Source organism: Helianthus annuus, chromosome 16 (assembly GCF_002127325.2).
Source record: "Helianthus annuus cultivar XRQ/B chromosome 16, HanXRQr2.0-SUNRISE, whole genome shotgun sequence".
In the NCBI taxonomy this organism is placed as follows: domain Eukaryota; kingdom Viridiplantae; phylum Streptophyta; class Magnoliopsida; order Asterales; family Asteraceae; genus Helianthus; species Helianthus annuus.
Window position 1 is genome coordinate 203,489,113 of NC_035448.2, and position 11,169 is coordinate 203,500,281.

The 11,169-nt window shown below is 37.9% G+C and overlaps 2 protein-coding genes across 2 annotated transcripts; both read right to left on the bottom strand.

Annotated features, from left to right (window-relative positions):
- Window positions 1-1,087: 1,087 nt before the first annotated feature.
- On the bottom strand, window positions 1,088-4,191 carry LOC110915585 (monosaccharide-sensing protein 2). The gene is made up of 5 exons (XM_022160310.2): window positions 4,122-4,191; window positions 3,464-4,030; window positions 2,139-2,968; window positions 1,596-1,783; window positions 1,088-1,523 (listed from the first exon to the last, which is right to left on the bottom strand). Exons 1-5 carry the CDS (start codon window positions 4,162-4,164, stop codon window positions 1,088-1,090), a joined length of 2,064 nt encoding a protein of 687 aa, XP_022016002.2. The 5' UTR covers window positions 4,165-4,191.
- Window positions 4,192-5,036: 845 nt separating this feature from the next.
- Window positions 5,037-7,771, bottom strand: LOC110915586 (plant intracellular Ras-group-related LRR protein 4). Its single transcript, XM_022160311.2, has 5 exons — window positions 7,616-7,771; window positions 6,807-7,515; window positions 5,813-6,726; window positions 5,477-5,724; window positions 5,037-5,371 (listed from the first exon to the last, which is right to left on the bottom strand). The coding sequence occupies exons 2-4, from the start codon at window positions 7,504-7,506 to the stop codon at window positions 5,581-5,583; spliced, it is 1,758 nt and encodes a 585-aa protein (XP_022016003.1). The 5' UTR covers window positions 7,507-7,515; window positions 7,616-7,771; the 3' UTR covers window positions 5,037-5,371; window positions 5,477-5,580.
- Window positions 7,772-11,169: the final 3,398 nt, after the last annotated feature.

The window sequence follows — 11,169 nt, forward strand, 5'->3', positions numbered from 1 at the left end:
TCCCTGTTATAAAGATGCGAGAATTCGTTTAGGTTTTAGGTTTGCTTGGATTTTCATATTTGACCCAACCCATTTGGGTCAGTATCCAAATTACCCTAGCAGGTTTGGGTTAGTGATGTTTCCACTTTAGGATGGGCTGCAGACTGATGCAGGCCCAAGTGTTGAGGAACGGGCCATCTTGTATTTAGAGGCCCAAGATCGCGTGACAAAAGGGGCTTCACTAAAATGGCTCTAACTTGGGCTACAGGTGTCCGTTTTGGGCGTGCGACCAGGCGAAACGATCGTGAGAACAAAGCCCATCTTTCAACAAACACCGTAGGTGGTTTGGGTCAACGTTCAGGCCCAAAAACGCTTATTTCTATGAGTTATTTATGTTTTTATGTTTTTTAGTGCTTTTCGTGGACTTTTATTTGGTTCTATCTTTTGGCCCAAGTGTGTTTTGAGGCCCGTTTTGAATTTACGTTGTTATTTATATGGATGTAATGGGAGGAAGATAATCAGTTTTGAGTTTAATGAAAAGTCATTTTTTTCTCCCAATTCACTTGTGAGTGTCTTGAGTGTGAAACCCCCAATTTTCGGTATTCCACAAGAATCAACGAATTTTGGAAGAGTTGTTCCTGGTATTCTGTGTGAATCAACAGGTCCAATTTCATATCCTATTTCCTAGTCTACATCACAGACCGAATATAAAACCTGTGTCACTAAAATTTTTCTGTGTTATATGACATTTGATATATGTGCTAGTTACAAATCCGAATCCGATAGTTAAGTGGCACCAAATCACCGAAATTATCAAAAAGCAACACAAGTAAAAAAAATCCTAGGTCCGCCAATAATTGGACTAAGATTCAACTGAATGACAAACAAATTGGGGGCGCCATTCAAACACAGCAAAACATAAACCGATCAAAATTCTCAAAGACATGCCATATTAAGCATGGCCTCAGTCGAAGAAGAAAAAAAAATACTTCAATACAAACTAGGATGTGAATCATAACATATTTATTTGATTCTTTTCGGCATCCAAGCACATCGTGATTCCGGGCTTTGTCACGCCATTAAAAGGTGTAGCGTACTCTGAACCCGATCAGTTTGCCTTCTTATTAGCAGCACCCATGGCGAAGAACTCGGTAATAACTTCAAGTGGCATGCCTTTCGTCTCGGGCACTTTGAAATAAACAAAAAACCAAGAAATGGTGCACACGACCGCATATATTCCAAAAGCACCCGCTAGCCCGATGGTGGTGAGCAACACAGGAAGCGTGTAAGTAACAATAATGTCACCAACCCAAAATGTAAGTGCACAAATGGCAATACAAAGACCTCTAACACGAGTCGGGAAGATCTCAGAGCAAAGTGTGTTGGGGATCGGCCCGAAGCCCATCACAAAGGTGCAAAAGTAAACCACAACACTTACGGTGGATATGACCGCATGAACAACTGAGTCCATTGGGATAGTGTTGCTTAATACTAGCACAATGAGTGATGCCAAAAGAACAGGAAGAGTTGCTAGAAGTAACATCCTACACAACATCAAACAAAATATTTTGTTTTGGTAAACATTACTGAAAATATATATGAATTGTAGAATTTACCTTCGGCCCGCTAGATCTATAAGTTTCATGGCGACACCGATGCTAGGAAGCATCAGCAAAGTTGTGACACCGCTGATTAGAAAAGAAGCTGATTCTGAACCAATGCCCATGTTAGCCAAAAGAATTCCTACCCCGGCTTGTTCAAGAATTTGTGGGGTGTAATATAGAACCCCGTTAATGCCAGAAAACTGTTTCGGTTCGTAAACAAAGGCCGTTAATAACAACATTATAATATCAGTCTCGTGTCAAACATAGAGGTGGCAAGATGAGTATGTCGAGTCAAAAGGTTGAAAGCTTCCGTTTTAGCACGTATCAGAACGGGTTACAAACATGTTTTTGTCTATTTTTTGAAATCTTTATTGTTATAAAAATTATTAACTCTTTGAATAAAATGATCAAGGAGATTGTGTGTGTAAGAAGCAGACTTTGACCGACTTTCGAGTCATTTGACACGTTCTCATTTTAGTTATCTTTTTTATTTGACCGGTTGAGCCTGAATCAACCCATTCATAAGTAAACGAGTAATAAAAGGTAATGATTCACCTGTTGAAGTATTTGGATCCCAACACCAACAATCAACGCTTGTTTAATTCCGGGTTCAGCAAGATCAGACCAACTTGTCCCTGTTTTAGAAGATGGCGGTGGCTTGATCGCACCCGACTGGATTGGGTTCTGACCCATTGCACCATCTAAACAAAGAACGGATCTACTCACTAGAGCCGACGCTCGAACAACATCACCATCACCAGTAACAGGACCCGGAACGAGGAGTGAAGCAACAGACCCGCGTCTAGATTCAGCACCAGTCTCCTGGTGCAAGTAGATCCTCTTTAGGCCGCCAGCATTCTTCCCATCTTCGGACTTTCTGTAGGCCAACTGCCACCCGCCACCAATCCCCATGGCACTAGTGGTCTCACCAGGCTGCCTAGCATTTGGCGATATCAACGGGCTTTTTAGATTATTATCATCGGTTTCGTCCTCCGATAAATTCCCTTTTTCGTGATTGCTCTCGACATCCCAGTTGTCAGGTTTTTGTTGTTGATCTCCTTGAAACATGCTTCCAAAAGTAGGAAAGATCATACTTCTCATACTTCCCATTTCGTTTTGTTTCTCGTGTACGCTTCCGAATAGAGTCACCATCGGGTCCATCATATGTGCAGCCACACTTCCTTGACGCGAAGCCAGGACTAAAGAACTTTGGCCCCTAACCGGCTTAGCGACCCATGATTGACCCTCTTCTGCACCATACAACTTGATCTCATCTTTCTCTCGAACATGATCTTCACTAAGCTCATTGTCGGCATTGATTTCATATTCTTCAACAGATGTTTCACCTCCCACTTCTAGACCTTCAACTAGCAATGCCATTTCACCTGAAAAAGCCGCCGTAATGTTATAAATCGTCTCGTAATCCAAAAGTTTTGTGATAATTAGGGGTGGCATTTTTGTACACGACCCGAAAATAATCAGGTTTCGGGTTGTCATATCAAAGCCGTTTGATAAACAGCTCGTTTAGTTGATCAGGTTTCATGTTTAACCCATTTAGTTAAATAGGTGGACCCGCCAACTTGTTTAATTGATCAAGTCAACCCGCCAACCTGTTTACGACCTGTGTAACTCAATTTTTACAACCTACCACCCGATTAAGTTTAAAACTTGATTACTATGTGTGAACCCGTTTGACACATTTAGATAAAACAGATAAACAGGTCGTGTTCTGGTTACATGTTTTTAGATAAAACGGATAAACAGGACGCAAATAAATATATGGGTTGGGTTTGTATTGAACAATTCAACCTGTCAACCCACCAACCCGACTTGATCGACACCTCTAATTGATAATCAAGTGCATTTTAAAAAGGGCGCACCTGAGACATCCTCTTTGCCCCGAAGCAACTGCAGGACATGTTTAGCTTCATCCATCTTACCTTTACTGACCAACCACCGCGGAGATTCAGGCAAGTAAAACACCGCGAGTATAAAGTAAGCAATGGAAGGTAACGAAAGGACCCCGAGCATCATTCTCCAACTAGCACTGGACTGTAAAGACATGAAGAACACCATTGTGTATGCTAAAAACATTCCAACACAACCCGTGAACTGCGGGAAAGTGTTCAACAGTCCCCTAATGTCCGAAGGGGCAGTTTCGGAAATATAAAGTGGCACAAGTGTCACAGCCAAACCTATCCCAAACCCATCAAGAAGTCTTGCCACTAGCAAAACATAAACACTTGGTGACCAAAACATTACCAAACCACTCATGAAATAAAACAATGAAGATATTATGAGCATTGGGCGTCTCCCGATGGCGTCTGACACTGATCCCGAGAACGTGGTGATCACTGTAGCACCGATAAGTGACATGGACACGATTAGACCTTCGATTGTTGGTTGTGTTTCTAGATGGAACTCTTTTTTGATGTAAAGAACAGCTCCTGCATGTTTAGATATATATTGTGCGATTATGCTGAATGTATATAATTATATTAATACAATTTAAATTGTGGGATTATGTAATGACCAAACCTGCAATTGTGGCATTATCCCATCCTTGCAACATGTTGCCCATTGATGCAGCAATGGCTACATACACAGCTCCCTTCGTCGTCATTTTAACGCGCTTTTTTAAGGTATAAACATCAACAAGATTTCTTATTTGATAATTCTTAAGCAATGTGAATCTAAAATCAAAGAGTTCAACAAAACTGTGGGCTTAATGGAGATCAATACATCAAAGTGAAGATCCATCACACATGATCATGGAGATACAAACATAATTAATTATTTCGGTATGTTTTTCAATGATTTTCTAGAGAGAGAGAGAGAGAGAGTAGAGAGAGAGAGAGGTATGAAGCTCTTGTTTCTGATCATAACAAATACCAGTTTCTGAATATGGATTCCGAAGAACATGGAGATTTCATGGAGGTTAATAGGTCCTATGTTTTCAGTTTTATTTCAAGATCCTAAATTTAATGATAGATCTCCCATAAACATGGAAATTTGAGGGAAATCACGAACAAACGTCCAATATGTACCTATGTTTTCAATTTTGTTTCAAGATCCTAAATAAACGTGTGAACTAATGAAACCCACGATTAATGTCTCTTTTACATTTAATACGGAATCAACCAAAATAACTTAGTTTGGAAAAAACTGCCGGTCAAAAATCGGGGCTCTAGATGAGGGACTTTACGGATTTTTTGTCCATATTTTACGAGTCACATAACTTCAAATGGATCAAAAGTTATGCTTGTTTTATGTTTGACCTTTTTTCTAGCCCGCGGCTTTTATCCACTTGTTTCAAATACTTTGTGTTAGGTAGGGTATGATGCCACTTTGTGTTATGCAATGTCGAGTTTGGCAATACATGTTGAGTTCGATTTACATACAGTTTTTAGTTTTTCGATAAAAATAATAATAGCTTGGATCAAAGTTGAACAATAGTGAAATGAAAACTGAATATAAGAAGGAATAAAAAACATAAACTTTCAACATCATTCTAAATCACTGACAATTCGGTTACAGCAGCATTGATCTGACCAACGAAAGGTGGTCCAACCGTTGACGGTTAACCCACCAGCAATAACTTCAGTACCACGGTTAATCGTGGCTGCAGCCGAAGGGACCGGAGTAGGGATGACAGCTCATCCAAATATTCAAGTCGTGTGCTGGTGAAGTAATCAAGTAATGAACAGTAAATACCCACAAGAAATTGCATCAATTGTTTGCTTAAAAACTTCCACACCAAGAACATCAGCTATCATTTCCTTAGTTTCCTGAAAAACAAATTTTGTCCATTAGCCTTAGTTTGTAAACCTATCAGATCCAGACGAAGTTCGTTCCAACAACTGTGGCCCAACATAATTGAAATCTGCACTTACTAAATTACAAGAACCAAGCAACAAAACCAGTGAACCTTGATCATACGTCGTTATGGATCTTAAGGACGCAGCATGGCGCTTGTTAATGCAATACGGAAGGAAAATTACGCAGCCGCATAGTGATCACGACAATTTCGCTTGTTGGACCTTGAAAACTTGAAAAACCGAGTCCAAGATTTCTTGTTTTTGAGAGATGGCACCTTCGAATCTTTCTTTTCGTAAAGTTCACTCATGTACCCAACAACAGCCTAGTGACCAAAAAGTAAATAAATTACCAACTTATGAATGGAAGTTAAAGCTAATTAAACATAAACAAAGATGAAAGTGACGATTCACCTGGGCGCCTTGATCTATCACATTACGTGGCGGTAATTCCAAAGGATTCCCTTCAACTTTCAACACACGTAACTTTGATAACATCCTAAACGAATCTGGAAGGACGCGTATTTGGTTATTGCACATATCCAACTCTTCCAGAAGCTCCAGGTTTCCAATGGATCTTGGTAATGATGCCAGGTCAGCAAAGTTGTTGCTGATATCGAGCTTAGTGAGAGTAGTAGCAAAGCATAAGCTCTCCGGCACGGATTCAAGCTCATTAAAACTTACATCAAGTTGTTGGATGCTTTTTAATGATGACATAGTGGTTGGCAACCTGCCGATATTGTTGTACCGAACAGATAGTCTCTGTAAAGAATTAATTCTTCCCACCGCTTCTGGTAAAGCTTTAAGCTTGTTATAGTCTGCAAGAAGCTCTTTGAGTGATAGACAATGACCAATAGAATGTGGGATTTCTTCAATATCATTAGTTTCAATATTTAGTTTTTGTAAACTAACGAGTGAACCAATCGAATCAGGAAGAAATAACAGGCTGTTTGAACTCAAATCAAGTTCTTGAAGGCGTGACAATCTACCTAAACTTGCAGGTAAAGAAGTCAACACGTTATCGTGTAGATCAAGACAGATTAAGTTAACAAGATCACCTATAGACTCTGGGAGTTCCAGAATTTTGTTGGAATGAAGATCTAGTTTTGTTAATGATGAAAGGTTTCCTATGGAAGATGGCAAGACAACTAGACCATTTTCGGATAGATCAAGTGTGATTAAGCTCGTTAACTTCCCTATCGAATCAGGAAGCCATTCTATTTGGTCCATAAGTTTATTACCAAGATTAAGATCTTTGGTTCCTTTCTTTGAAGACACTTCAATCAGACTAGCAAGCTTTATAAGACTCAATTTCTCACCATCCGCACCTACAAACTTTAACCAATTATATACCCAATAAAAAGAAAAGATTAAACTTTAAGTGACAAAAAATTCATAGCAATCTCACCAGAACTGACAGCAGGTTTTAGAGAAGAATCCTTAATCCGAGGCGTGGAAAATTCATCCAATCGAAGCCCTCCTCCTCCAATCGAGCCGCCATAAAATGTTGACTTGGAATTCTTTACATAGCTATCATCTCTAGTAACCAAATCAGACCTTTTGATAGATTCTTTATCAAAGGACAATCTTGAAGTGGAGGCCGTAGACACACTCATACTACTCGGCGTACTTTGATCAAGATTTGCACCAGAAAAGGAAGCTGAATTCGTTGAAGGCAAAGAACTACTTGAATTTGATGCAGTTGATTGCGTATTATTAATAACATTATTATTAACATTGTTATTAACATTATTACTAGAATTCGATGGAACGCAACATTTGGAAGCTCTCTGAATCATTTCGTCGAAAAGTTGATGGTAGTGTTCAAGCTCTAGCAATTTAACAGCATCCCTCTTCTGTTCTTTGGTTTGAAACTGGACAAAGTGCTTCTGCATCTCTATCAACACATTGAAGAGTTCTTCAGGGATGTATTTTCGCCGCTTTTGGCGGGAAATGACGTCGGTTTTCGATTGTTCTTCAGTGTCTGCGTTTCTGATCAGTATGAGTGCAGCTTCAACATCATCGATTCCGGGTCTTGCAGGAAGAGATCTGTGAATTCTCATTATCTCTTCCACTACTTCATCTGCTGATTTTAAAGATGAATCCATACCCTTCTCCTGTGTCAATGTAAAATTAATAAACAGAAACATATTTTGAATGGTTTCTTAGAGAATAATATTATGAACTTCAAGTTGAACTAGAAGTTTGAAAACTGACCTTCAGATTTTTGTGGATTTTTGTTCTCGAGAAGTGATCGTAGTGAAATCACGAGTCTGATCAAGTGTGTGTGTGTTGGTGAATGCTACAGAAGTCTTGTATTTAAGGGACACTCGTTGGAGGTTGAGGTCCATTTCCGTTTAACTATTCTCACTTTGGAACAACGACTCAAAATGTTTCTAGTTATACACTTTTTGTTAGTATATAATAATATACGGAAGGTTCATTTGAGAAAAAATTAAATTAAGAATAAAAAGAATAAAGGGTACAAATATAAAACATTAAATATTTTTTTCTCAACTTATTTATTAATGTCTTTGACTAATTAATTAGTCATAAACAATATCATCCTCCACACTTAAATTTTTTTGCTTACACACATCAAAATTTATCCTACATGTTTTAAAATTTATCCTACACATATTGAAATTTATCCTACACAGCTCGTAATTCATCCTACACACCTCGTAATTTATGCTACACTTTAAATTATATATATATTTTTTTTTTTTGAAAAAATATGTTTTTTGGAAAATAAGTTACAAATTTAATTTAGTTAGTTATTAAAAAGGAAGACTACCAATTAATGATCCATCTAAGTTTACCAATATACCCTTACACTAATATTAAATACTAAAATTGAATGAAGTAAAATGAATCATTCTTATTGGTTGAAATTTCTTCTTTTTTATTCTTACAAAAAAATTATTCTCATTTAAACTCTCCACTATATCCTAAATCGTCAACTTTTTAAGTTTTACCATTGATTCGATTCCAACAGAGCCCAATAAACACAATGGACCCTTAACTCAATTGAAGCCCATACCCAGTCAAGGGTCCAGTCAAAGCTAGTCAAGAAAGCAGTTAATGAGAATTAAGGCTGGTGGGTAAATGTGTAGCTGAAGTTTAGGAGCAGTTATCTCTATTTATGTTTATTAATATCTCTTGTTCTAGTTTTGAGAATTGTGATTTGTGAATGTTTACGTTATCTTAATTTGGTATCCATACCTTTGTTCTTGGAGATTAACCCGTCTCGAATCGGGTCTTCTATCTTATAATATTTAAGTTTCCAGCAGTTAAATCTATCAGTTATGTTTATTAGATTTCTGGGTTCTATCATTTGGTTCCATTTCCGGGAAGTTAAATGGCGCTTACAACCCGGAACTCGGTTATCTCTGCCCAGTTATCAGAAATTACCAAAGTTGTAGAAGGCGCTAGTCGGACGGTGAGGTACCGCCTAGGGATTAATCAGGATTAGTAGGGATTAATATGAATGGGAATTTTTATATGTAATTTTTCAAATTTATATACATATATACACAATAATATAAAAATAATACCTCAAAGCTCACATAAATACTTCAAGTTTCAAATAGTATGGTTCAAACATAAGCGATTAAACTTAAACATAACAAATCAAGTACTTAGAAATTCAAAAATTAACATAAGATAAAATAGAATTCGACATTAATCCTTGTTAATACTTATCCATAAACAATTGATATTTGATTATAATTTAATAGTTAATACCAAAACTGATGAATCATCAATTGAATTAAAAACTAAACTAACAAATCATCAATATAATAAACAACAAGTAAACATATAATTAAACAATTAAACTAACAAGTCTCGTCGGAGAAGAAGGATGTTGCAGCGCTTGTGGTGGTGTGCGGCAGAGATTGTGGTGGTGGTGTGTGGCGAAGGGGAGGTCGGAGAAGAAGGATGTTGCAGAGCTTTGACGGCTATAAATATTAAGGTTATAACTTCTGCAACACTGTTAGAACGTGAATAACCTTTTAAAACCATGGGTCAGGTCTAAAATTCGGGTTTATTGAGTAAAAAACTCAGGTCCGATTAGTCTGATTTCTTCTGAATAACACCGACTAGGACCGCCTTGCACTGATTTTGACTGACTTTGACCTGGACCGATTTTATTGACCGATTTGCTCATTTTTAGGCGATGACCAACCGATTACCGCCTAGGCGCCGATTAATCAGCCGCCTAGACCAACTTTTGCAACACTAGCAATTACAGCATGATTAGACGCCATCTTAGTAGCCATGAAAGATGATATTGCAGCAATCAAGACTCAAATGATCAAAGATGGCAGCTATTGTGAAAAATTAGATGAGGATCGGAGGAACAAGGTGGTGGAAAACAGTTTAATGGCCAACAAAAGAGATGAGATGGTCAACTCTGATAACAGGAAAGGTCACCATCAGATTTTGGAAATTAAAGCTGATAAACCTTATTTACCAGCCATACCTAAGCCATTGCAACCCACCCCTAAAATCCCTCCACGCATATCTGATTTTGATAAGAACATGCGATTCCTAACATGCAAACTGTTGGAATCGGGTGGAGGGGAAAGGAATACTAATTGTGAACAACCACCTGTTATTGAAGGGGACACACATGATAAGAAGGAAATCGCTGAAATCGAACATGCTATCAAACAGTCATCTAGGTGGTGTTCAGATTCAAAAGACAAGAAAATTGCAAGGTCTTCACAATCCATGTTAGCTTATGGATGGGCCTATGAAGCAGGTCAGCCTACAATTGAATGGTTGATTGCTTGGCACAATAGTCAACAAATATCGGATTATCGACTTGAGGACAAGTCTGTTTTCCGGAGGGCTGTATGGATACGATTCCAACAGAGCCCAATAAACACAACTGGACCCTTAACTTAATTGCAGCCCATACCCAGTCAAGGGCCCAGTCAAACCCAGTCAAGAAAGCAGTTAATGAGAATTAGGGCTGGTGGGTAAATGTGTAGCTGAAGTTTAGGAGCAGTTATCTCTATTTATGTTTATTAATATCTCTTGTTCTAGTTTTGAGAATTGTGAATGTTTACATTATCTTAATTTGGTATCTATACCTTTGTTCTTGGAGATTAACCCATATCGAATCGGGTCTTCTATCTTATAATATTTAAGTTTCCAACAGTTAAATCTATCAGTTACGTTTGTTAGATTTCTGGGTTCTATATCGAGCTGTTCAAGGAACAACTAAATATTTAGACGGATCAATTTTCGTCAAATCGACTTGAGGACAAGTCGGTTTTCTGGGCGGGATGTATTGATACATGTCCAACTGACCTAACGGGTCAAATTAACCCATTTCCTGTTGATGATCCTAGACCCATGACCCAGTCAAATAACCCAACTAATTGCAGTCAAATGGCTCAATTAATGTAACACCTCATAAAATCACGACCTGTATAATAAAGACATGTGTCATGGATTTTAAACGTGTAAGGAATTATTTCCGAAGGACTAAAATTGTCAAACAATGTAAATATGTGAATAAAGGGATCCAGAATGTCAATATGCCATTCTTGTGCCTCTGATTGACCTCACACGACGTTCATATTCTTTAAAGAATAATTTATCGAACTTGAAAAGTCGTTTGTGCTCAAAATAAGGATCTTATGAAACATAGGGGTTAAAAATGTCAACATGTTGAAAGTAACCTCTGAGTGACCTTTTAACGAACCTAAAAACGTTGTAACAATTATATATTTTGATATCAAGAATAACGTGTACTA

Bases quoted from the DNA above. Each gene is read 5' to 3' on its own strand.
- LOC110915586 (XM_022160311.2), bottom strand. From the start codon at position 7,506: ATGGATTCATCTTTAAAATCAGCAGATGAAGTAGTGGAAGAGATAATG. The intron at 6,727-6,806 runs GTGAGATTGCTA...TAAAGTTTGTAG, and splicing joins AAAACCTGCTGTCAGTTCTG to GTGCGGATGGTGAGAAATTG. The intron at 5,725-5,812 runs GTGAATCGTCAC...TTTGGTCACTAG, and splicing joins TGATAGATCAAGGCGCCCAG to GCTGTTGTTGGGTACATGAG.
- LOC110915585 (XM_022160310.2), bottom strand. From the start codon at position 4,164: ATGGGCAACATGTTGCAAGGATGGGATAATGCCACAATTGCAG. The intron at 4,031-4,121 runs GTTTGGTCATTA...CTAAACATGCAG, and splicing joins GGATAATGCCACAATTGCAG to GAGCTGTTCTTTACATCAAA. The intron at 2,969-3,463 runs GTGCGCCCTTTT...CGGCTTTTTCAG, and splicing joins GGGCAAAGAGGATGTCTCAG to GTGAAATGGCATTGCTAGTT.